The sequence below is a fragment of the Ambystoma mexicanum genome, chromosome 1q (assembly GCF_040938575.1).
Source record: "Ambystoma mexicanum isolate Mex_15411 chromosome 1q, UKY_AmexF1_1, whole genome shotgun sequence".
Lineage (NCBI taxonomy): Eukaryota > Metazoa > Chordata > Amphibia > Caudata > Ambystomatidae > Ambystoma > Ambystoma mexicanum.
Genome location: NC_090922.1, coordinates 236,135,948 through 236,161,759, shown reverse-complemented (window position 1 = coordinate 236,161,759; position 25,812 = coordinate 236,135,948). Strand labels below are relative to the sequence as shown.

Genomic DNA, 25,812 nt, shown 5'->3' with positions numbered 1-25,812 from the left:
TTATTAGCTGTAGATTTCTCATCGAGATCTCTTTAGTCCAGCGTAGGGCTCTGGTTGAAAGGTCATCAGATTGCTTAAGGAGTCCGTTGGTGTCATACAGATTAATATTTAGGTCTCCACAGATGTTTATATCTGGGAATTTGCCACTGATTCTGTCCATTGTTATAAACACGCCATCCAAGAAGCAATTGTCATTCATTGCAACTGGATTCCAATACACGTTGATGACTGCAATCATTCTGATTGACTTCAATTGTGATTCAGGTAGGCATTCTGGGGTCGTCTCAATCATAATTTTGATGATGGTCAATTGTGTCCATGGATTTATGTCTTCTGTTTCGACAAAGTTCCATTGTGGCGATATCCTCACCAGCGTCAATAGGCCTGCGGCCGCACTGCCCCTAGAGCTTTTCAGCGCTGGGTTGAGGGCACTAATAAATCCATCACAAGCTGGGGTCTTAGTCAATCACGTCTCTTGAAGGCATATAATCTGGTAGGATTCTAGTAATGAGTTTGGAGAGTCGAAGAGATGGGAAGATCCTCTCGTATTCCACGAGCATAGTTTCCATCTGTCGCTCGTTGTTTTGATTGATGGTTATGAGCAAGGTTCTGGAGGTGTCAAAGGTTGTGATGGATCATCATCATCTCTCCAAAAGGGTTGTTTATTTTGTAGTTTTCTGTTAATATCACACTGGTTGCTTAATGTAGGCGTGTGAATTCTTCCAGAATATAAATTAGTGCTCATGTGTCGTGCTGGTCTATCATCTCGCGACTTAGTATCGTCGTCAGGGCAGTTCACTTGTTGTTCATATGAGCGTGTAGCGTCATCAGCATCACTTGTTTCATTCACAGTTGGCATTAGTGCAAATCCTAATGAGAGCAGTGGCGTGGCCATGTCTAAAATTCGGTTCATGATCTCCGGGGTGTAAAGTTCAATCTGGACCTTGTCTAGGTAATCATTTTCAAAACTCACTATCTTTATATCTTGTGAGTTAATTAATTTAAGTTGTGGGCTTGCATGGAGCAATCTTAGTACATTAGTCCTGTTGAGTATGATGGATGTACTTGATTGATTAATACAGGCTAGTTGTAGAATACATTTCTGCTTTTTCTTCCACGGATCTATAAATTGTGGTAGAATGTAAGTATCGGTCTTGTGAGGATTCCTTATGTCTTTTCTCTGGATGTCTGGAGAGTCCATTGCCGAGGCTGATGTAGACGCCTCGGTCTCAGTAGTTTTATCAGTCAGATAACTTGTTTCATGCAAATAGTTTGACTGGTCATCTGATATGTTTGTGAGGTCTCCTGTTTGGTGGAGAGAAGCATCTGATATTGTTTCACAGGACAGATTTGATTCCTTTAATGAATCTGTGAGGTCAATTGCATATTCATCTATTATTATGAGTATCGATTCATTGATTTTTGGTAACTGTTCATTCAGCTCTTGGTGAGCTGAATACGTACTGAGGTTGAGGAGATAGTCTGTTTTCGCTTCCGGGGTGTTGCAGGATCCTTGTCTCGGGCTTGTCATGTGGTCACCCTTTGGGTCTAATCTCATTAGATTTCTAGGGGTGCAGTTGTGTTTCTTAAGCTCAGGGCCTCCCGGAATATTCCTTAAGAAGGCTCGGGAGCCTGTTTGTTTATTCCCCTTTGTTCGTTTGGTTTGAGGTTTTGGAGTCTGTTTCACCTGCTGCATCGCCTTGTAAGTTTTCTTATTTGAAAATATATGGAGGTTTCGGTACTCTTAACGTATCTGGTGGGTTCGTGTTAGCAGACTGGAGGCCAACGGCTGAAGTTGCCCTAGAGGTTGATAAACATGGCGACTTCTCCGTAATGACAGGTAGATTTACGCTGCTTGAAGGAGCCGTTAGGGGCTCTTGAGGAGCTTTAGGGGTTGACACAGGATGAGCCTTCGTCAGGGTAATCATTGTGGCAGATAGCATGGCTTTTTCAGCTCGTTCAGCTGCAGCCATTTCGAAGTCTGCTTTGTCATTGATGGGAGAGTTCCGCTTCTCTGCCTTATTGTTTTTCTATATTAGTGATGAAGGCTTCTAGTTGGATTTGCTTCGTGTGGATTAATGCTAAGAGCGTGGCTTGATCTTTAGTACTTTCGTTTATTGATTCGTACAGTTTACAGAACGGAATCATGGCTTGTGTGGTGACGGTTGCGAGCATATTTTGTAGATCAAGCATTGTAGTCGGGGATCCTCTGAGGAGATTGGTCTTTGAGGCTGGGGGATAAGGCTTTGCAGAAAGCGTCCTGTTCTTCTTCATAGTTAAGAGGGGTGTCACTCTTCTTCTGTGTGCCTGAACCGAAAGGGAACGAGGAGTCCATTTCATCGTAATCGTGCTTTAGGTTCTTTATCGGTTGGCCTTTTCGTTTGGAAGGTTTTTTTGGCATCAAGTTCTCTGCAAACAATTTGGTGGTCAAGGTTGGAGTTGACATGGTTGGTGGGTCATTTAGCCGCTTTGCCCGTGTGTCTCCGAAACCACCTTTCCTCTTTTCGATGTTGGTCAGCAGTCATTCAATTTCAGTGATGTCTAAAGACGGACGGGCTACTTTTGCTCTAGATTGTTGAGTGTCTTTAGAGCTTTCAGCTTTAGAAAGGCTCTTAGCAGTATAAGATTTCAGCCATCTCAATTTAGCTCGCCTGGCTTTTTCTTTTTTTGACGAGTCAGGTATTTCATGATTCTGTATGTGCTCTCGAGGGAGCATAGTTTAAGGTGCTGTGATAGTCTTTGATAGGAGGGCCAGATTTGTCTCGATGGCTTGATCTGTTTTACCAATTCCTTGACTGGCCATGTTAGGTGAGACTGTTGGAGTTTCTCTTTCTTTTAAGCAGAGTTTTTCACACAGCAATGGGGTTTGCACCAGGGTTAGTTAACCGGGATGTGGTAAGGGCTTCCAAATTTGAAACGGTGGTGGCTGTAGTCTCAGTGTCCGGCCTCGGAATTTTGTTTGAGCTCGGACTGGCAGCGCTGTTATCCCGAGGAGAAATCAGTATCTGCCCTTCTACGATTTGTTGAGGGAGACATGCCGCCATTACTTGCAGATTGTCTTCTGGCGACAGCGGAATTTCTCTCTGAGATGGAGTACGGGAGATTACCTCTAGTTCCTGTGTGTTGACTGCTGTCAAATTGGCGCCGATGGTCTGGGTAGGTTCGCCATGTATGTCTCTATTTGGCACTTGGTAAGTGAATGGGTGCATTATTCCCTTCGCAATTTCTTGCTTAAGTAGGACTTCTTTTATTGAAGGTTGTGATGAATCATTCATATTGGTCTGGTGTTTCTTGGCACGCTTTCCTCGTAGCCTGGTGTGAGGACTCGATTTCTCTGTTTGGGACTGATCTCCTCCAGCACTAGACGTATTTAATCGGGAAGACATTTCTAAGGTAGTTGCGTGCTCAGGCGAGGAAAGATAGTTCCTGCAAGTTCTGCAGTGACCTGATTTCAAGATTTTCCGTACTTTGTCTGATGGTATGGCGGAGCAGCAGTTTTATATAGTACCAGACACCAAGGACGGCATGACAGCTCGAGGTAGCATGAGCGATACCAGGATCAAAGGGGCGAGCCCCCGCAGTCTCCTGGTAGATCTGGTCCTCAGAGCTGGTGATCAGACAAAGAGGCGCAGAATATTTGCTAAGAGCAGGTAGGCACCGAAAAGCACTGGCGGCCCACGGTTTCAGGGGCAGTTATCGGGATCAGGATCAAAGGGGCGAGCCCCCGCAGTCTCCTGATAATTCTAACCCTCAGGGTTAATGGTCGACGATAGATGTCAGAATATAGGCAGTTCGAAAGGATCACCTACCTCAAGTTCCTCTGGTGGTGGCAGGTGTGGCAACGTGCCGGGGATCGTGAATGGGAGTGATGCTTCTGTTCTAGTTATCCCTCACAGCCGTGATGTAAGGTCCAGCCGTGGGGCGGGGGATCAGCAGGTGTACCGCCGACCCAAGAACCCAAAGGACCCAAAGACCAAAAGACTCAGCATCTCGACTCCCCGGCCCGCTCCGCGGTCTGGGTGTGTTTTTGAATCAAGAGACAAAGTGGGCTGGAAGTCCTCGTAGCTCGACACACACAGTATCCTGCAGGTACTGCAAACCAAAAGACTCGGCGTCTCTAGAATATATTCCATCCCACATTCTAATTTAATATGCTCCATATGCTAGATGCAGGGTTAGTATTCAAATCCCTAAAGGTCCCCCTGGCAGCTTTGTCAGCCTACACAACCTCTCATAAAGTCTCGTGATCGAAAGTACCGGTCATCAAGGCATTTATGGAAGGAGTAAAGAGACTCCACCCTCCAATTTCAAACCTGCCGCCAGGTTGTGATCTCAATGTGGTACTCGCTAAGCTCATGGGGGGGGCCGCCCTTTCAAGCCAATGCATAAGTCTAGCCTCAAACACCTAATTTATAAAACTGCCTTCTTAGTGGCCATCACTTCCATAAGAAGGGTTGGTGAAATTCAAGCATTGTCTGTGCAGGATCCTTTCTTTGTTGTACACAGACAAGCTGGTTTTCTGTACTCACCCTAAGTTCTCCCCTAAATTAATCTCCAAATTTCATGTAAACCAGTCAATTGATCTACCGGCTTTCTTCCAGGAACCCAGCAGCTCAGGTAAAACTCTGCACACTAGATGTGAGGAGAGCGGTCCTCTATGTAGCACAAGACCAGACTGCTAAGAAAAACAGATCAATTGGTTGTCTCCATAGCGCCAGGCTGAGAAGGTGACTGCATTTCTAAGAATGCCATCTCTAGGTGGATAGTGGGGGGAGGAGAGACAGACGGGGAGACTCCTGGTCTTCCTCATCATAGTACTTACTTTGTGAGTCCCCTGTCTTCATGACCAGAACACTTTTTGTATTTTTTTTCCTTGCTTCGCCACATTGTTCATGCCATGCAGTTCCCCTTCCACAACTCCATGCCACAAGGTAGTCTGGCCCTCTGTACACAGCTTCAAAGATACATTCGGCCCTCCACGAAAACCAGTTGTGCAACCCTGGCTGAGGCCCCGGGCTTCAAGCAGTGTGTGGAATATGGCCAGCAGATGTCTCTCGGCTCTGCACCGGAGTTGTCTTTACTGCTTGCGTGAGGACCAACATTGCTGGTCCTGCCAGTCATGCACCCGAAGGCCCTCTGGGAAAAGGCATGCAAAGATCTTCACGTTTGTCCACGAGGCGTTCGAGGTTGCACCATGCGCACCGCTGCTCAGAAGAGAGGGCAGCTCCAAAGAAGGGGAAGCTAGAAGAAACGCATTGGAAGAGGTCCCGCTCTTCGGCTGAGTTCTTGCACCAGCACTACTATTCTGGTGAGAGGGGTTGGTGGGTGTGGGGGGGGGATATGGTGGGGAGGAGAACAGACACCACTCCAAGGATTCTCGTGAGCCGCCAGCACCGTCAATCCTCCACCCAGAGTAATGAACTTCTGCCTAAAGATGCTAGACCTCTTTTCCAAGGTGCCAGTGGCTCCGGCTTCGACTCGGGTGACAGAACCGTTGGGTCCCACCCAGTCTGTTGCAACCAACCAGCAGGGTACCCGCTGGCGACCATTCCCACACGGCTTGGGCCTTGACCAGAGGACGGCCAAGGTTCCATCGATGGGCCCCGACTTTGGGTTCTGAGGCCTCAGCACCGGCTCTGGTGTCATCAGTGTCAATCAGCGTCGTTGACACTTCAGGCTCCATGGGAATACGCTCCACTCCCTATGACCTTTATGATTAGGAGGGTGACCAGGGTTCCCTTTTGGCTGGAACCCCTGGTCCCTAGGGAAGTGATAGATTTCAGAGGAGTTCTACGGGGGGGAGGTGAAAAATGCTGGGCATGACTGAAGACCTGTAGGTCTCCAGTGGTCTTGATACCTCATGGTGTACATTGAAAGATGAACATTCTGCCAGCTCAGATATTGGGGAAAGCCTCAAGCTGCTTTTTAGCGATTGCTGGCGAAGTTGGGCAGTACTCTGGGCTTTCAGGTCCACCTAGATCCAAGGGGCAGTATGAACTTTGCGATATCTTGGACGATGCCTCCATGGAGGAGACAGTCCTGCCAATCAATGTGGCAGTAGAGGCCCCCGTGCTGGTAGTGTTGGAGAAACCCGCGTCTGTTAGGGCAGCGGACAGGGAAGCACAGTCCAGCCTCATCGGATCCGGCGTTTTTCCTCATTTGCTTTTCTTTCCACCGGACAGGCAAAGCATGAGGCTTGACGCCTGGGGTAAGAATGTGTTTGCGTAGGATAGTGTTGCCCTGCATGTTGTGAATACCTCTTGTGCCATGGCAAAGTTCTCCTTTGGGAGGCTGTGGCCAATGCAGCTGAGCACGTCCCTGAAGGATAGGACAGTTTCCTGTCCATAGTTAGTAAGGGCAAGGTGGCTGCCCGCCAGATGTTGCAATCAGTACTGGACGCTGCAGATTGTGTGGCCAGGTCCATGGCCACAAGCACTGTGGTCAGACGCCTCTTTTGGCTAAGGTTGTCAGGATTTGCAGCCAATGCTCAGGCTAAATGTTTGGACATGCCTTTCAATAGCCAAAATATTTTTGGAGCCAGTGCTGATGACAGCCTATAGATGGTCCAATCATCAAAGACGAAAGTTGTCCTTGGGGCTTGCGATGCAGCACCGTTGTCTGTTTCCTTTGTCCCTCCCCAGCCTTTGTCCCAAAAGACTGTGGAAAGAATGCAAAGCAGGTGCTTCCTGAGGGGTTAAGTTGCCCAGAGGGCTAGCGCAGCTGCTGCCCCTGCCAAACCTCAGGGCACAAAACCTCAGTGATGGGCTATGCCACTCAGCACCGTTTGGGAGGCAGGGGGCCGGGGGGGAGGCTTTCCCTGTTCAGTCCAGAATGGTCAGGGACCAAGTTCGACACCTTGGCCTTATAGGTCATTTATATGGGGTATTGCCCTCAGTTCCTACAACGTCCTCCGGACCACAGTCCTAATGCCACCCTCTTGACTCCAGACCCCATCTTCCTGGAGGTCAGTCGGCTTCTGTCAAAGAAAGCGATTGAGCTAGTACCTCACTCGCAATGAGGCAGGGGGTGGTACTCCACCTATTTTCTGGTGCCGAACGAAGTAGGCTTGTATCCCATTCTGGACCTGCGGCTGTTGAACTTGTTCTTGCGCAAGGAAAAATTCAAGTTAATTTTCACCAAGCTGCTAGCAATGATGACTACTTATCTCAGGCAGGGGGAGGTAGTTCATGTCTCTCCCTTGCATTGCCTGGGCTTTTCCGTGAACTCCAAAAAGTCTCTGGTTTTGCCGTCCCAGTCACTTGGATTTATCTGAGCAGTCCTGGACACTCACCTGGGCAGGGCTTTCTCACCCGAGGACCTATTGGTGAACATCTTTCAGATGGTCCATGTCTTTCAGTCCCAAGCTTGAGTCCCGACCTCAGCCGCCTTTCACCTTCAGGACATCCTGCATCCTTAAGATGCCGAAGGCGAAACTTTGCATGAGATTGCTTCAGTGGCTTCTCCTTTCCATGGACCACAGTGGCTTCTCCTTTCCATGGACCACATGTTGGACTTTTTACAGGTCTTGTGTCAGGCTCACAATCATGCGTGGTGGCCCATACGGGAGAACTTGCTGAGACGTGTGGTGTTTCATCAAGCTTGTCCCTTGATGCACCTATGACTGTTTGGGGTGCCTACCTGTCGGATTCGGCTGTGAGCAGACTGAGGTCTCCCGCAGAGTCTCAAACACATCAACTTGCTGTAGCTGTTGGCGATCAGCGTTGCTCTCCTCCCATCTGTGAAACTCAATACTGTGCTGGTCCTGACTGACAGCACAGTGGCAATGCACTAACTCAACAAACAAGGTGGTGTGGCGGTCCTTGCCATGGGTGTGCTGACCTGTTGGGAATTCTGGTTATTTCCCAGTAAGCCTATGCACCCTGGGTCTCTTCTGGATGTTTACCCATTTTATTTCACATTTTAACATGGGTAAAGGCTTGGGCTTGCTGAAAATGTGTAATGTGTACATATTTCCTGGGCCTCTTCTGATTCCCAGTCCCGCCCCTGGTTGTTGCAGAGAAGCAATGCAAATTTGGTTCTGGGCTCTGAACCTGGTCTCTGACGGCAGTCCATCTGGCCAGAAGAGACTGTCACAGCGGATGCCTTGAGCAGACTGAGTTTGGCCTCCCACGAATGGGAGGTCTACCTGGATGTTCTGGAGGAGATATTCTCTTTTGGGGACTCAAGTGGACCGATTTGCTTCCAGTGTCCACAGGAAATGTGAGTTGTTCTGTTCCAAGTAATTTCCTTGTTCGGGAGCTATGAAGGCGGGGTGTGGGGAGGGGGTTTCTCGTCAATCCCTGTCATTCCGCTGGTTCTAAGGAGATAGGCACCTGTTCGGGGTTATGTTGATCCTGATTGCTTCAGACTGGGCCCAGATAACGTATCTGTAGTTGCCGAACATGTACATCTGCCCCCCTTGGCATCTTCTGTGGAGAGAGAAGGCTTAATTTCCTAGTTAGAATGGACAGGTCCTGCACCCGAACCTCAGCAGCCTGAACCTTAATGCTTGGCAACTGGGAGGCTGAGACACAAGGAGTGAGGCTTGTGGAGGACTTTCTCGATGTCCTCCTTTCAGCTAGGAGGGATTTGGATTGTTTATCCTGTCTGCTATCCACCTTTTTGTTAATTCATTTGCTATTCTTGGCCCAAGTGGGCTTGCATATTGGCACTGTGAAGGGTTAGGTCCCTGCAACAAAGCTCCATTTTCTGTCCCCATTCTTATGCAGTTTTTGCGGGGTTTGAGAAGTAAGTTGCCTCCCCGCCAGTTTGGTTTTGCCATGGTATTTTAATTTAGTTTTGACATTTCTTATGGGTGCTCCATTTGAAGCCCTCCGTTCCTGTTCTATTAGATTAATATTAAGGTGATTTTCCAGGTTGCCATCACTTACTCAAGACTGGTGAGAGAGCTCCATTAATTGGGCCTCAGAAGTTGGGCAGTGTGGTAAAATGCAGTGCTAATACCACATACCACATACCACATTACTGCAACGACAAACTGAGTTCGCGGTAAGTTGGCAGTAAGTTGGCGGTACATTTTGAAACTTTCTGACACATTTCGGCATAATTACTGCAGCAGTAAGACTGCTGAAATCCCCCATGGTGTCCTGTGGCCTCCAATTAAATGGGGACCATCATCGCTACGACCACTTGTAATCTGGCGGTAATGCTGCCGGGCCAAGTATTACAGTTCGGCGAGATCTCAGCGGATTTACCACTGATATACGACTGCACTCGTAATGTGCCACATTGTCTGTTTTAACTTCCCCATTTGGGTTTGTTTCAAAGAGAAGGGGAAATCTACCGAAAGTGGTCTTGGATTTCCATCTCTCTCAGAAGATTCATCTACCTGTGTTTTTCCTCCGCTTCACGCTTCTAGGGCAGAGGAACAGTTTTATCGGTTAGATCTGATGCAGGGCCTTAAGTTGTACGTCCCTCTTACTAGAGAAGCTAGGAAATATTACCATTTTTGGTTGTTCACACTGGGGCTCGTGCTGGCGGGGTTGTCACGAAGCAGACGCTGTCGAGGTGATCATTCTCTGCATCATGGAATGCTATGATCTGGCTGGGAAGTATGTCCCTGTGGGTCTCGGAGCACATTCTGCTAGAGGAGTGGCTGCTACCTCTGTCCCGCCCAGGTGAGTCCCTGTCTCGGACATCTGCCAGGCTATGACGTGGGCATCTTAGTATACTTCGGCTAAGCATTAGTACTTGGGATTCCTTAGTCGGCCAGATGCCTATTTTGCTAGGGCAGTCCTTTTAGTGTTTTTTGGTCTAGGTGGTGTCCTTGCTTCCTCACTACTCCAGATTCACGTACTGCTTTGGGTGTCTATCATGGAGGAGGATTCTGTCGGAAGAAGGAATCCATTAGAAGCACATATTGCTTGCGCCTCATTTTCTTTCTGATGATCCTCTCCATGGATTCCTCATTGCCCTCCCTACTTGCCGCTAGTGGCAGAGAGCTAGTACACAATTGGTTCTATGGTTCCTCAGCGTCTGGCGGAGCCACACTGTGCTCCCTGGCAGTGTAAAAAAGCATCTGAAGAACAGCTGAACTGGGTAAGGGATATCATAGATGAAGACTCGGAAGACTCGGGGGGGAGGGGTTAGGGGGGGGAGGATAGGTGGGATGCGGGGGGGGGGGGTGTAGAGGGGATGGGGTGGCGTGGGGGGGGGTGTAGCCAGCAGCCATGCAGTGAGCAGCAGGTTCACTGAGCTCCCGCAAGATCCTGTGTATATTTGCCCTGAAATATAACCTAGGCTTGTCCTAAGGCAAGATTTCACAATTGGTACACATGCAGAGTATATTGGTGGTGGCAGAACATGGTTTCTACCCAGGCATCGCTGCATATTCTCATTAATAGAAAGTTCGGCAGCGATTCAAAAATGGCGGCCATCGTTTCATGGAGCGCAGAGAGCTCCTTCCCTGATGCCAAGCCCTCGCTGGTGCAGTGCAGCATTGCCGGAGTTGAGCGGGGCAGCTGCCTTCAAGGATTGAGCCGATGCAGCCGGTGATCAGCATAGCAAGGCCCAGGTCCTGATGAGGAATGTTGCTGACACAACAGAGATCAGGTGGCTGAGGCTGGCAAAGCCTGGAGGAAACGCCGGTGCAGCAGAGTGTTCTGGTCTGATGCTGCGCCTGGAGAGAAGAAGCATTTGCATTGGTTCCCTTTGAATGTCAAATAGCATTGGGAACCACCTACAAATGCCGGATAGGCAATGCAGGGGCAATGCTAAGCAGATGGTCATGGAGGCCTTTACATGGAAAGAACGGGGTGGAGGGGTTAACCCACTTTGCAACCTATGGGCCAGCAGGGAGAGGGCCAGATCCTTGAAGCCATTGCAACATTACAAGCAGCCGTCGAACACAAAATTTGTGGTCATCGTGGAAGTTAGCCTCGTCAGACGAGACGTGCGCTTGATGGCGCATAGGCTGTGCATGACGAGGCGCAGGTATAAGAGAAGAGTACCAATATGAGGCATCAATCAGAAATTGCTGGATTGGCTGGGACAGTCTGAGGACTGGAACGGTGTTCAGAAGGCGCAGACGGCAGGGCGAAGAGAAATAACGTGTGGATCATTGGCTTGCCGGAGGGCAACGATCCCACTTCATATGTCGAAAACCTATTGCTAGAGGATGTGGCCCCACACACATGGACACAGTGCTTCACTGTGGAATGTGCCCACAGATTTTTTCCTTAAAGAGCTCTGCCAGTGCCCTTCCTCCCTTCTGCCCCCCTCTGCTCCCCCGAGACCGCAAATTGCGAGTATCTTTAACTAGAAGGATGGAGAACTGGTACTGGCTTTCTCGATGGATGGGGTTCCATTTTGTGCACATCCTTGGAAGTTGACGATCTATCTGGATTATACACAGCTGGTGCAAAGGCAGAGGGCGGCGTTTGGTCCTACTAAAGAACAGCTACATCGGGCCAACTTGAAATGCATTCTAATCCATCCCACTAAACCTAAGGTACTACACAATCGTAGCTCGCACTTCTTTGAGGACAGTGACTGCACACTCCTGGATGGACTCTAGGGGAATCACGCAGCTGCCGGAAGGAATAATACATTGATGGATGAACGGTTCTAGCAAGAACACACAGAAGTGGTATCAGTTTAAGGGCATAGTTTTCTTTGATCAGCATATTGCAGGAGAATAAGTGGACATCACTTTGCTTGGAAGCTGCAGCGGCGCGCTGTGCTGGTGGCTACCACATCTTTGCAGGTTTTGAACCCCTGGATGCCTGTTCTTAGGCATCTTGCTGCTGTAAGTTGCCCGAGAGGGGTGGAGAAGGTGCGTGGGAGGCAGTTGGGCCCAAATAAGAGTTATGCTTTTGGGCTGGTTTGTAGATTGTGTTGCCTTTTTTTTTCTTTTGTTTTTTCTTTCCTTGCATAGTTTCTGCTGTGTGCTGTTTGAGTCCTGTTTGACTGGTCTGAACACCCTAATGGATTGGAAGGACTGGAGGCCATTGAGGGTGGAGCCGTCTGTATGCACAGCTCCCTGCTCCTTTTGAGAGGCAGCATGACATTCTGATATGCTATGAATGCCTGAGTTTACCCTCGGGTGCAGATCCACTCATCGAGGTGGGAGAATAGCTGGTGATGGTACAAGGTAGTGGATTGGTAAGGGGTTTGTGGGGACAAATAAGATCCAGCCATTAAGGAGTAAGGCATGTAATATGAAGGTCCTAACATGGAATTTCCGGGGCCTGAACGACTACATCAAGATAATAAGGGTGCATGCATATTTGCGCAGGAGGGGAGTCGGGATTGCATTGCTGCAGAAGACGTGCCTTACCAGAGATGGACAGGACATGATGGCCAGGAAGTGAGGTGGACAGCTATATGGCTCTCCCTTCTCTATGTACGCAAGTGCATGGGTTCCTGGATAAGGATTTCCTGGATTTATGTACATCATAAATTCAAATGCCCCCAACCATGAAACCATAGCCTTTTTTGCTATGCTTTATTTGAGACTATCCATCTATAGAAACGCCTTCTGGATATGGTGGGGAGACTTTAATTGTACCCTGGACCCGGCTGAAGACAGATTGGATAACAAATATCGGAAACCTGCACCCCTGGCCAAAGCCTTATGTACATTGTTGAAAAACCGGGATCTAGTAGACATATGGAGGTTGCACTTGACTGAACGTACCAGCAATTTGTGACAATCTTGCAATTTTTGTAAGATAAACACAATCTTGCCTTTACTAGCTTTACCAATAAGTCACCCTTTCCTAAATATATGGCAAGCTGGTCCGGCTCTCAGGAACATTTTTACTCCTTTCCAGATGATTTCCTTATCAAAGTCTGATTATCCTCCAACTGGCTCTCCCCGTGAACCGAGCCCAGCCAGGATTAAGGTTACATTATTGGTGCTTCTGAATCTTTGTGAAATGATCAATCTCTCTTGAATATTCCTCAAGTCCCAGATTGTCTGAAGATCGTGACAATTGCACTTTTTGCTCAACAAGCGTTCCTTGGATCCTAGCAATTTGGCAAACCTTTGCTCCATTTCTTTGCTCCCTTATCCCAGTCAGTTAATGGAGGATGTGGCAAAGTCCCAACTGAAAGCTTTTGCGAAAAAACATGGTATTTCGGAGGACGCCTCGGCGGAGTTTCCTCCTGGGCACTGAAACGGTGGTGGAAATAGCTCCATTTGATATTTGCCGGGTGGATGATGATGGTGTGAAGGAGATGGGGGGGCGCCGGCGGGCTGCTCATGTTGGATCTCACTTCAAAACTGTTGACCATTATCTTTTATTAAGTCTGCTCCATGCTTTTGGTATCGGAGAAACCACCTTTGCTTGGCCTTTTCTCTCAGGTACATTACCAATCCGTTTTACCACTGTTCCAATCCCCAAAGCAGCAATATCATGTGGTGTGCCACAAGGCTCCTCAGTTAGCCTGCTGTTGCTCAACCTTAAAATGAGGGCGGAAAGATTTAATTCTAATTTGCGATGCTACATTTTTCAGATGATGTACTGCTGATATTTTTTCTAGGATACTAAAATAGGCTGTAGTCGGATCGATTTAGTTTGAAAACAGTGAGTTGACGGATTAATTCAAATTGTTTGAAAATGAAAATTCTGAAAACTGAGATCCTGTTGTGCCATATCTCTTCGTCTTTGATTTCAATGTATCCATATTCCTAGAGCCTTCAACCTTTACCCTGTGGTCTGCTGAATTTTGGCCCAGTGCGCTTGGACCGTGCCCTGCCTCATCTCAAAGTCTGAACATTGGGATCTGGCTTGACCCTATGCTTTCCATGGACGATCAGATTAGCACTAGTACCTGCCTTTGATTATACGACTTTGTAAATATTTGGAGATTTCCGCTTCTTGCATGAAATTCAGCTGGTTAATGCATTGATAAGTCATCTTGATTCTGCATTGCAGCTTATTTGGGACTGGCAAAAACAGTGTTGTGCAGAATGCCTTAGCCAGGCTGATCTTTCATTTGGGTAATAAGGCTTGTATATCTCCAACCATGCCATCATTACACTGGCTACCTGTGGTCCAGTGTATCCAGGTTAAAATGTTGTCTTGTACAAGAATTAGTTTTGGTTGAGTAACGGGAGTCTTTCTTGGTTCACATGGTCCAGGAAGAGCAGCCATGATGGGATTTGCAGTGTAAGTAACACAAGACTCCCCAAGTATGCTCTTGAGAACATTGCGAACACGCAGACCTCTTGGGCAAGCTTCTTATGTCACGCTAAGGTACCCCTGTATTTCCGTGCACAGGAAAAGTGCAGGCACTCGCAGGGGTGCCATAGATCTACTGTACAGGTGATGTAGAATGCCAAGGGGTTGGCGGATGCTTAGGGGCGACCTCTGAATCGCTGCTGATCCAGGAGGGTAGAAGCGGGATCAAAAGGGAAAGGCAGCAAATGCATGGGATGAAGGACAACATGCCAGACTATGATACAGAGTAAAAGAAGCAGGCCACCAGGAGACAAAAAAAGGAGGAAGGGAAAAGGCAAGAGACTCAGCAGAGCAGGAAGGCGAGGGTGAAATAAAGGAAAGCGGCGCCAAGAAAAAGCGGGTAGCACGCAGCTTAGTAAACTGAGTGGCCAGGATTGACACAATGGCAGGTCTAGCAAGGAGTGTTAACGCACCAACCTTTAGCCCTGAACTGCCTTTTTATAGTGTGGTCTCCCGTCCTAGAGTGAGATGTGCTGCCCTTGTAATTAAGGGTGCTTGGACATCCCGGGCAGCCAAGGGGCGGGGCCTCAGCCAGCTGTGACGAAAGATTCATGGCGGTGCTGATCCTTTGTGTGCGGGGCCGCATTGTTTTCATTTCAAACTAGCGTGGGAGGAGCTGCCGACGCTGTTAGAGCCGCAAATATTATGCAGGTAAATTGGGCTGTGCTGCGTGTTTGGATCGTATACGCACGGCAGGCCTAATATATCTGAATATAGCCGTGCTCCCCTTTTCTTCAGCAGTCGGTTGGTTCAGTACAAGCCCTCTTGCGTATTGTGCTGCATGCCTGCTATACTACTTGTTCTTAAATTCAGACTTACTAGGTGAGGTGGTTGCAATTTCTTCGTTCGTTCTTCCAAACTATGGAATGTCTTGCCCACCCATCTCCGTATCATGAAAAACCATCTAGCGTTTAGGCAGTACTTGGACGTTAGTTTCTCCATTAACCTCTCTGCCTCATTGCTCCTTATGGTAACAAAGCTTTATCTTTAGCGCCATGATGCCTTTCATGGCAATGGCTTGCTCTAGAAGAATATTTTACCACACCATTTGTTGAACATTGCTTGTGTGACCCAACATGTGAGTTTGAGGCTACCATTTCAGAGGGAACATTTCAAAGGCATCACTACACTAGATCGCCAACAAATGGAGAAGGGTCTCTAAATGTTCCCAAATGCTTGCATTGAAAGTAGGTGTAAATGGGATTGTTTAAATGATGAGGGCGCGAGCTGATGAGGTGGAGTTAGGTGGACCTGAGGTTGTGGTCAGGGCAGTTGGTGTGAATAGATTTGTGGGTGGGGCAGATTAACCCAACCTTTTGCAGACAAGGATCCACTGGGGGCTTTAGACCAAGCTTGAGATGATGTCTCTGGTCAAATGACCTTTTTTTCCAGCTGGAAAAATAAGATTTAGGAAGACTGCAGCGGTTTTCTAAATTGAACTGTCACGCCCCTGCCGCACCCAAGTGCGCACAGGGGCTGAGAGGCTGGGTGAGCTGGTTAAGTGGCTGTCTCTGTCTGCCACATTGTATCTTTTACTTGTGTCCCTCACGTTGCACCTTTCTGCTCATTGTTTTTTTTAATTAGATTATTTTATCCAATTGAACTGTTTTAATCTGTTTTATTGTTGCTTCCTGTGTAATATTTGTTAATTAAGCTCCTCTGCTCCGTGTGAATTAAACCAGAAACTTTTGTTTCTGCAAGCACGGCTGGAGTGCAAGAAGAGGGCCCTCTTTACTGTGTCCCCAGCCCTGTACGGGCTGATATCATTGTAAGTTATTATCAGCATCTTAATAAACTATTAAGGCAACATGTCATGCAACTATCTTTTCGAAAGGATTGTGTCCTCCAGCGTATTCCACATCTTTCACATGTAATGTCCACAGCTGTGCACTTCGGAAACCTTTTCGGCAGAGGGCGTCCTGCGTCAATGGCGTTGGGTCAATCTCCCTCGAGGGCCACAGTCGAGGGTGATGTCACAGGATGTTATAAATGGGACGCATGGCGCCCGTACCCTCAGTTAAGTTTTTTCTGCGAACGTGTTCGCTTTGTGAGACTCTGCGCACCTCGTGTGTTCATTATTACGATGTCCTTCTCTTTTCGACCCCTCGGTCTGGCTTTAAGACCTGCCGGGACTGCAAGTCGAAGATGTCGCTCACCGACCCCCCCACTGCATTTGTTTATGGTGCCTGGGCGAGTCGCACGACAGACTGCTCAAAATGCCAATCGCTGACTGCCAAGGCCTTACGTAAGGGGAAGCTGCAAGTAGGTAGGGGCTCTAAGCCTGTTAAATCCCAGACTTATAAAATGGTGCCTCGAGGAAGGTTACGTGCCCTACAAAGTCCTTGACTCCTGAGAAATGGTTTGTGTTCAAACAATCTATGTTGATTTTTCAATCCCAGGGCACGCGTCCGGTCACGCCTTCTGACGACGCCGGCCAGGATCGGTCTCGTACCGTAGCTTGCACGCCTTCGGGCCAGGTAACACGACGCAACTTGCATCGGGAGCCTTCGAGGTCCCGTACAGACAAGGAATAGAAAAGTCGTAAGAGACGTGTCTCTAGGTCTCGGTCCTCGTCTCCAGCGAGACCGCAGCAACCTATTGAGGACTCGGGCCGGTGTTGACTCTTTCGGCACTGTGTCCAGATGTCGACGCTTTGCCGTCTTACCAGTCCACGGCGACGCCAGCACCTGTGTTGACTCTGAAGCCTTCGGCGTTCACGACATCTAGCTTGTCGACGCTCTTGACGTCAAAGCCTTTGGCGCCTTCAGGGATTTTTTTCTCGCAATTTGCCATTGGAGTACTCAGATATTGTGGATCCTCCAAGGAAGTCTACGTCGAAGTCTGTGAGGCCTGTTTGGCCTCCAGGCCCTCTTCTGTCCCAGGCAGCTGCCTCTTAGCCTTCAGGCACTGCCGCAGCTGCTTCCAAACATTCATGAGGCCATGTCCCATGGTTTGCCGGTTGGGGGCAGACTGTCTCATCTCAAAGAATGGCGTGCCATTACTTCGGTTGCATGGGTTCTGGATACCAAAGCCCACGGCTACTGCCTTCCCTTCCTTCAGCGGCCTCACAACAATCCACTGGGGAAACACTTTTGAAGCTTCCGGATCCGCTCCATCGCAGGAGATCTTGACCCTGCTGGAGAAAGGCACTATAGAACTGGTGCCTGTAGCGGAGAGGAACAAGGGATGGTATTCCCCTTATTTTTTTGATCCCAAAGAAAGACTGGGGATTGAGGCCCATCATGGACTTGCGTTGGTTTAACAAACTTCAGGAAGGACAAGTTCAATATGGTCACTCTTTCTCAAGTCCCAGGCCCTTTAACTTCAGAATTGGTTGGTGTCTCTGGACCTCAAGGATGCTTACTTTCATGTGCAGATTCATCCAGCGCACAAAAAGTACCTGAGGTTTGCGGCTTGCGACTCACATTTTCAGTTTCAGGTCCTGTCGTTCGGATTGACCTCCGCCCGAGGCTTTTCACCAAGCTAATGATGGTGGCAGCGTACCTCAGGCTAGAGGGGATTCACGTCTACTCCTACCTGAACGACTGGCTGATCTGGGCGCGCTCTCCCGAGCTAGCGTTGGATCATCTCGGTGTCACCTGCTGCACCCTCCACAGGCTGGGCTTCTCCCTGAATTTCAAGAAGTCTCATCTGACACCTCAACAGCTCCAGTACATCAGTGCCGTTTTAGACACGTCCTTGGAAGTGCTCGCCTCCCAAGGTAAGGGCTCATCACATTATGCAGATGGTGGACAAGTTTCAACATACCCAGAGTCTTCGGCATTCAAATTCTTAAGGTTGCTCGGCCTCATGGCATCCTGCATTTTTCTGGTGCCAGACGCCCGGCTGCGGATGAGATCCCTGCAGTTGGCTCTCAAGATGCAGTGGTCACAGTTCTTGGGCAAGATGACTGATCCCGTTCAGATTCCACTCTTGGTCTCCCAGGATCTTTTGTGGTGGACCAACCAGGGTACCTGATGTGGGGGGAGGGGGGCTTTTTGGCAAACTTGGCCGGAGGTGACGGTAGTGACAGATGCTTCCCTCACAGGATGGGGCACTCATGCCCATGACTTGACCGCCAGCGGTCGTTGGTCTCCGGAGTCCAGACTCCACATCAATTTGTTGGAGCTGAGGGCCATCAGGCTAGCCCCGAAGGCTTTTCTGCCCTCTGTATGGGGGAAGAGTGTCCTGATCATGACGGACAACACAGTGGCCATGCATTACCTCAGCAAAAAGGGGGGGGGGGTCAATTCTGTCGTGCAGAGGCGCAATGCAGCTCTGGTTCTGGGCCATCCAGCAGGATATTTCAATCTCGGCAGTTCATCACGCCGGAGATGAACATGCAGCGGTGGGCGCTCTGAGCAGGCTGAGCGCGGTCTCCCACGTGTGGGAGTTGGCTCAGGAAGTCCTTCAGGAGATCTTCGCCCTTTGGGGAACCCGCAAGTGGATCTCTTCGCCACCAGTGTCAACCGAAAGTGCAAGAGTCTGCTCAAGGGAATTTGCTCCAAGAGGAGCCTTAGAAGCGTTTGTGGTGGATTGGTCATTCCCAATGCTGTATGCGTTTCCTTCAGTCCCCGTCATTTCTCAAGTGTTGCGGAGGCTCGTTTCCCACATGATCCTCATTGCTCCGGATTGGGCCAGGAGAGCGTGGTACCCGGACCTTCTGGAAATGTCCAGCTGTCCTCCTCGCCGCCTTCCCTACCGAGAGGATCTGCTTTTGGGAGTGGGGGGGGGGCGGGGCAGGTTCTCCATCCAGAGGTCAAGACTCAACCTTTATGCTTGGTATCTGAAAGGTTGAGGTATAAGGATTGGGACCTCCCAGATGACGTGATGGAGGTATTACTTTCAGCCAGGCGGCCTGCAACAAAATCCCTGTACCGTTGCCGTAAGTTCTGCGACTGGCGCAGAGATCACAATGTTGATCCTTTTCAGTGCTCCATTCCTATGGTTTTGTCTTTCTTACTTTCTTTGGCCCACAGGGGCCTTCAAGTGGGTACCATTAAAGGTTACCTGGTGGCGCTGTCTATCTTTAAGCGCTCGTCTGAAGATTCCTTAAATTTCTCAGTTTCTTAAAGGACTGACTAATGTATTCCCGCTGTCCCCTTTCCAGGTGCCGGTTTGGTATTTAAATCTGGTTTTGAAATTTCTCCTGGGTGCTCCGTTTGAACCTTTGCACAATTGTCCTTTAAGATTACTGTCCTTCAAGACTGTTCTTGGTTGCGGTTACTTCCGCTCGCAGAGTGAGTGAATTGTTGGCACTTTCATCTAAGCCACCCTTTTACTGTGTTTCACAAGGACAGGGTTGTACTGAAAGTACGTCCCTCTTTTCTACCTAAGGTAGTTTCTGAATATCATTTGAGTCAAAAGGTGGTTCTTCCATCTTTCTACCCTCCTCCTCCTGGTAAGGAAGAGCAGCGACTCCACCGGTTGGATCCTAGGAGTGCTCTGAGCTTTTACATTTCTAGGATGTCCAGGGTCAGAGTGGACGATCAACTCTTTGTAGGCTATGCTGGACACCGATTGGGCCAGGCTGTTACCAAACAGACCTTGCCCAGGTGGATTATCGTCACCATTACAGAATGTAATTGATTGGCAGGTAAGGACCCTCCTGAAGGGTTGAGAGCTCAGTCCACAAGGTGCGTGGCTACTTCCACCGCCCTCCAGCGAGGTGTTCCTATTGGAAATATTTGTGATGCTGCTACATGGGCTTCCATCCACACCTTTTGTAAAACATTGTTCCCTGGATACAATCCATGGTCAGGATATGGCCTTTGGGAAGGCGGTTCTTTATTCCGCAATCCAATTGGGTACTCTAAATTCTTTTCCCTCCATTTACTGGTACTGCTTCTGGAGTCTGTCAAAGATGAGGAATACGTTGGAGGACACAATCCATTCGAAGAAGTTAATTGCCAACTGGTAACGTTTTTTCGACTGAATGTTCCTCCAACGTATTCCACATCACCCTCCCAGCCTGCTCCTCAGGAGAATTACCTATGCGATTGCAGCTTCCGTTTCCGCAAGGCTAAGTGGAGTCAAGCAGGCATGAGACTGGTGCCACACGTTCTGAGGGAAAAAACTTAAACTGAGGCTACGGGCGCTGTGCGTCGTATTTAAAACATCTGGTGATGTCCCCCTCGATGGAGGCCTTCGAGGGACATCGACCCGACGTCATCGACGCAGACGCCTACAGCTGTGCACATTACATGTCAAAGATGTGGAATACATTGGAGGAACATCCAGTTGAAAGAACGTTACCAGTTTGTAAGTAACTTCTTCGTCTGCACTGGTAAAGAAAAATACTTGAGGTATAGGTGTTTGCAAGGCACTATGCATTTGGATAGGGGTGGGATATAACTAAATGTGGCACATTAAGCCACCTCAAAATAGCTCTAAAAGCAAGAGCTTGTCCGATGAGAAGATAGGGAGTTGTCCAAAATATACATGCACTGCCCTTTTTACCATTATATACAGACTTATGTACACATAAAATGGCAAGGCGAAATCTGTGAAGTAAGATCCCCAGAATGCTGGAGGCTGATGGTACATTTAAATGTACCCACCCCTAACATTAAGGTGTGCAGTAGAAAGAAAAACTGAGGCTACAGGCACTGTGCGTCCGATTTATAACATCCTGTGATGTCGCCTTCGACGGAGGCCCTTGAGGGAGATTGACCCGACGCCATCGATGCAGGATGCCCTCTGCCGAAAAAATGTTTCCAAAGTGCACAGCTGTGGACATTACATGTCAAAGATGTGGAATACAGTGGAGGAACATCCAGTCGAAAGAACGTTGCCAGTTGGTAAGTAACTTGTTCATTAGGCACATTCAACTTAACCGCCAAATGAGGCTGGATGCTGAAACGCGGGATTGCGCCCCAGACTCCTCCTATGCCGGGTAGATCCCACGCTCACAAATTTATGGTTGAGTAATGTTGAGTAATTTCAATCACTGGCGGCTTCACGAGAGACAGTCACAATAGATTGAGTAAGACGCTGCCCATGATCAGATCATTTGAGTCTGGAAATGACTAGCCAAGCACTCCACTGAAAACAGTGTTAACGAATACCTGTTTGTTAGTAGGTAATGCTACAGAGGTAGCAGACTAGATCTCGTCGGCTGACGTGGATATTATGCTTCCGACTTAAACCTGGCTGAATGAGGCTAACTTGCAAATCTTACAACTAGCCACTCCTGTGGGCTACAGAATCCTGCACAGACTGGGTAGGGCAAAGGGGCGCGGGGGTCGCAATTTACAGAGGAAGTCTTACCTTGTTTTTATCTAGTACACCGATACTAGTTAGCTTTGAGGGCTTATTGGTTAAACTTCATCTGAGCTCTACTACTTCTTTTAGTCTCCTTATCCTCTACCGTCCCCCAACCACTCTACCAGATTTCCAGGAACTACTCCTGGCCTTTCTAGGCTCTCCTATCAATCCACAGACTCAATTTATAATGGCTGTAGACTTTAACCTGTGGGCTAATGACCCCACTGATCTGGAGGCAGGTAGCCTATTGAACCTTCTGGAGAGTTTAGGCTTTAAACAATGTGTTACCATCCCCACTCACCAAGGAGGTAACACATTGGACTGGATACTGTCCAGGAATCGGATCATCTAGTCAATAAATGTTAAAGCTTGTTGTTAGTCTGATCACCCCTTTTATTTCCTTTTCAATTACTACATCTGGTTATGTAATGGAGAGAGCATGCATATTTTTAAAAAACTGTCTTGCGCAGATGTACTCGCAATGCCTCGTATGAGGCTTTCACATCCATTACCTCCTTGCAACTCGTGGCTGAGGATAATGGCTCATTGGAATCCTACACCGCTCAGTTACGTAACATTTTAAATCTTGCCTTCGATAAGCTAACACCCCTCAAATACTGTTATGGAAAGAAAGAAGTATAGCCTAGTGCTAGACAGTGGTTTTTCCTAGATGTCCTGGCAGCTAGACGGCTCAAACGAGCGGCTGAGAGAGGATGGTGGAAGTCTCCAACAAAAAACACCCTGGTCCTGTATGAAGCAGCCAAGTATTAGAGATGTCATCCTGGGGCAAAAAAATGCTCAAATGGAGGAGCGCATTTTGGGAGCTAAATCTAGCATTAGAGAATTGTTCAACATTTTAAGTGGGCTTGAAGGGAAAACTCGGGAACCACAATTAGTGGTGGATGATGCTTGGTGCCAGAAAATCCACAATGGCTTTGTACAAAAGGTTAAACGGCACCAACAGATCATTCCATCCAACCCGTATATTCATCATGCGGCTGTGCAGAAACTAGGTCTGTCAGCAAGGAGAACAGTGATGTTGACGTCTTCACGTTTAAGCCGGTTACAGTTGAGTTATCTGCAATTGTTGAGAATCTCTTGCCTTCCACATGCATGGGTGACATTCCTTGCATCCATGTTTAAGAAATATTTCTCCAGTATAGCCGCTTCAGTTACACTATTTATAAATCATTCCTTCCCGGAAGGGAAAGTTCCAGAATGTATCAAGGAAGCCTGGATCACCTCGTTATCAAAAAAGGAAGGCTTGGATCCACAGTAACCATTGAATTATCACCACATAACCAATGTCCCTTTCATCCTAAAGATCATTGACAGTTGCCTGTATGCAATACGACACTTGTTGCGGAGAGGGGCCTTCTGTCTAATGGACATCTGGATTCAGGAAAAATCACGGAACAAACTGTGCTGGTGGATGTTAAATCCATGTTGCTACTGTTGGACCTGTCCACCGCCTTCGATTTGTTCGATCACGATAGGCTGGCAGACAGGTTAACTGAGGTGGGCAGATGCTTCAGGTCAGCAACAAACTGGTTTAGATCCTTCCTGGGACCACGGAGAGCTAAGGTAGCTCGGGGGGGACTTAAGGTCAGAAGAGGTTGTCCTCTGCTGTGGTGTTGCCCAGGGATCTAGTGTGTCTCTGCTTCTATAGAACATCTACTCCAAACCAGTTTTTGACCTTCTGGACAGTCTGGGTGTCAAATATGCAAATTACGCAGATGACACCCAGATTGTCCTGGAATTAACAGGCTCTTATGAGGCAGACTCCGTTAGTTGCCAGTCTTTGGTGCCATTAAAGCTTGATTGAGAAACGACTTCTTGGGACTAAATGATAAGAAGACTGAGATCCTGATTCTTGGCAGTGTGGCCTAACTTAAGACTCTAGGCCCCCAATACAAAGCCTTTCTAGACAGAGGGACTAATGTTTGAGGGACTAATGTTCAGGTATCCAGTCATGTTAAGACATTGGGAGTGGTCTTTGACTGTAACCTAAACTTCAATAAGCATGTTGCCTATAAGTTCCAGTTGCATGTATACAACCCACTTGTGGCAGATTCACCCATATCTTTCAGAAGAGAACAGGGTCGTGATGGCAACAGCAACCATAAACTCTAGACTTGACTATTGTAATGGGCTATTGGTCGGTACTACACTAGCCAATTTTCAAAAACTCCAGGCAATTCAGAACGGGGCTGTTAGAGCCGTCTGCGGCATAGGACGTAGGGATCATGTATCCAAAGCCCGGAGGAAATTACATTGGCTCCCCATTCATCTTCGGGTCCAATTTAGAGCATCCTGCCTGGTATACAAGGGTCTTGAAGGCACAACGCTAGATACCTTCAATCTGTATTAAGAGACTGCCAAATAGACCATCACTGCGATCCAACGATAAGGACCTTCTACTGCAGCCACGTTTTAAACTGAAGAAATATGGGGACCTGGGCCTTAATGCATGGGGACCAAGGAACTGGAACAATCTTCCACTATCCATTAGGCAGCTGCCATTTTCCGCCCAATTCAGGAGAGCCCTCAAAACTCCTTTGTTCAATGGAGGAGGCATTTGGGTCTCTTACCACAATTCCTGGACTCTTTACCGAAATTTCACTGCAACCTTTGCCGCACCTGGCTTTTTATGTTTGTATTGTCTTGTGAGCGACCCGAGGCCTGCGGGCATGTTGGTGCTTTATACAAATTTAATAGAATAGCGTCTGTCGCGCAACCCGTTTATGCTGTGCGGGGAGGGGCAAAGAGGAGCTTGGCCGGTGGAAGCCCCTCATAAAAATAAAAACACACACATCCATGCACTTTTCCCCGGGCTGCACAAAATCGAACGGAAAAAAATGGCCTTTATGTGCGACCTTCAGAAGGCGTGAAAATGACATGCAACCGATTGTTTTGCAGAGTTTATGATCTGCTCTTGGAGATTTTGGGCACGTAGACCAGCGTGCAAGTTACACTCTGGACAGTACGAACAATAATTGCAGCCTTCCGTGAGAAAATAAAATCTGGGGCATCTTTTTAATGGCTGTTGAGTGTCTTCTGCTGCTATGCTTTAAATTCAAAGTTGCCTACTTTCTTTAAATGTCTTTTCTTTAAGTGTGGGGGTCCCTGACTGGTAAAATGAATGTTTCTAGTGAAAGTTGTGCTGTACAATGGTTCAGATTGCACTCTTAAATTGTCTGTTTAGTTTGTCTATTTGAGCAGAAATGGAGGTAGGAATTTGTAAAATCACAAAAGGCAAAATGTTGATTAAAAAAACAAAGCTGAAATCCTGTTTCTGAATTGCTGTAAATGTTAAATGGGTAGCCCCTCAGTGCAATCAAATGCAGGGTTTTGTCCTATCTGGTTTAGCCTCTCAATAGCTTTCTGTTCTATTTTGTTTCAGCGCCCTAGCCTTTTAAAGTATGACGAGAGTCCGTCTCTAGTGAAGGAAATATGGCGGATAAAAGAAAATTACAAGGTAGGGTTCGGTTCTGCAGCGCTAATTGTGGGCTCTGCTTTCTTGCCCACTCCAGCTCACCATGCCCCATCCCTAATGCCCTTGTCACACTCTCTGCTTGCTCTTGCCGGATAGGCAGCCCTCCATCTCTTCACCTACCCTTTCACAATTGGCTGCCGTCTAGAGGTTTTAACCAACACCGTTGCTTGCTATTGCCCTTCATCTTACCCCTGCCCTGTACAAGGCTTGCTCCTTTCCTCTCCCCCTCATACCAGGACTCCCTGGCTGCTACCCCATCCCACCCGCCCACATTTGTCTGCTTATCCGCTCTCCTTTGGTGTTTGCTGTATTATAGCTCTCCTGCTTTTGACTTCCTTTCCTACTCATTCACATTCCTTTGCCACAATTGGCTTTACGCTGCAGTAATACCCCACACCAGGTGCTAAGGGACATGTCTCTTTTCTTTGTTTTAACTTTTCCACCAGGAGAGATCGATCGTTGTTTGAAAAAAGTATCTGAAGGAGTAGAACAGTTTGAAGATATCTGGCAGAAGGTAAGGTGCTATAATAAAATGGAAGGACCAGGTCCGAGAAGGCTTTCTTGCCTTATGGCAACTGGAACGTGTCCGGCGGGCTTGAGCTGTTGTGCAACCTGTGTCCTGTCCCAAACACTCCAACCCCTCTTCCTCCAACCTTGCACGTTCCTACAGACGGTTTAGCAGAACCTCGAGGATAGTTTTTACTCAACACTCCTTTACAGGTTTGACAACTTTATTTCCTTATTTATACAGTCAAAGGCTAACCTTGAATGGTCTGAGGGCAGTTGTCCTCAGACTGGACGTTCGCAGCAATACAAGGTGAATGGACCAACTAAACGGGCGTT

At 48.0% G+C, this 25,812-nt stretch overlaps 1 protein-coding gene across 4 annotated transcripts in view; it reads left to right on the top strand.

Moving 5' to 3' along the window:
* Window positions 1-25,812, top strand: part of CNOT3 (CCR4-NOT transcription complex subunit 3) — a 1,293,124-nt gene that overhangs the window by 230,631 nt on the left and 1,036,681 nt on the right. The window contains exons 3-4 of one of the 4 annotated variants that reach the window (XM_069637964.1): window positions 24,877-24,951; window positions 25,419-25,483. In XM_069637964.1, coding sequence (XP_069494065.1) covers window positions 24,927-24,951; window positions 25,419-25,483 — 90 coding nt within the window. In that variant the 5' untranslated portion in view covers window positions 24,877-24,926. Of the gene's footprint in view, window positions 1-24,876; window positions 24,952-25,415; window positions 25,486-25,812 lie in introns of all 4 variants that reach the window. The other 3 variants (XM_069637947.1, XM_069637956.1, XM_069637937.1) reach the window with 3 other exon arrangements.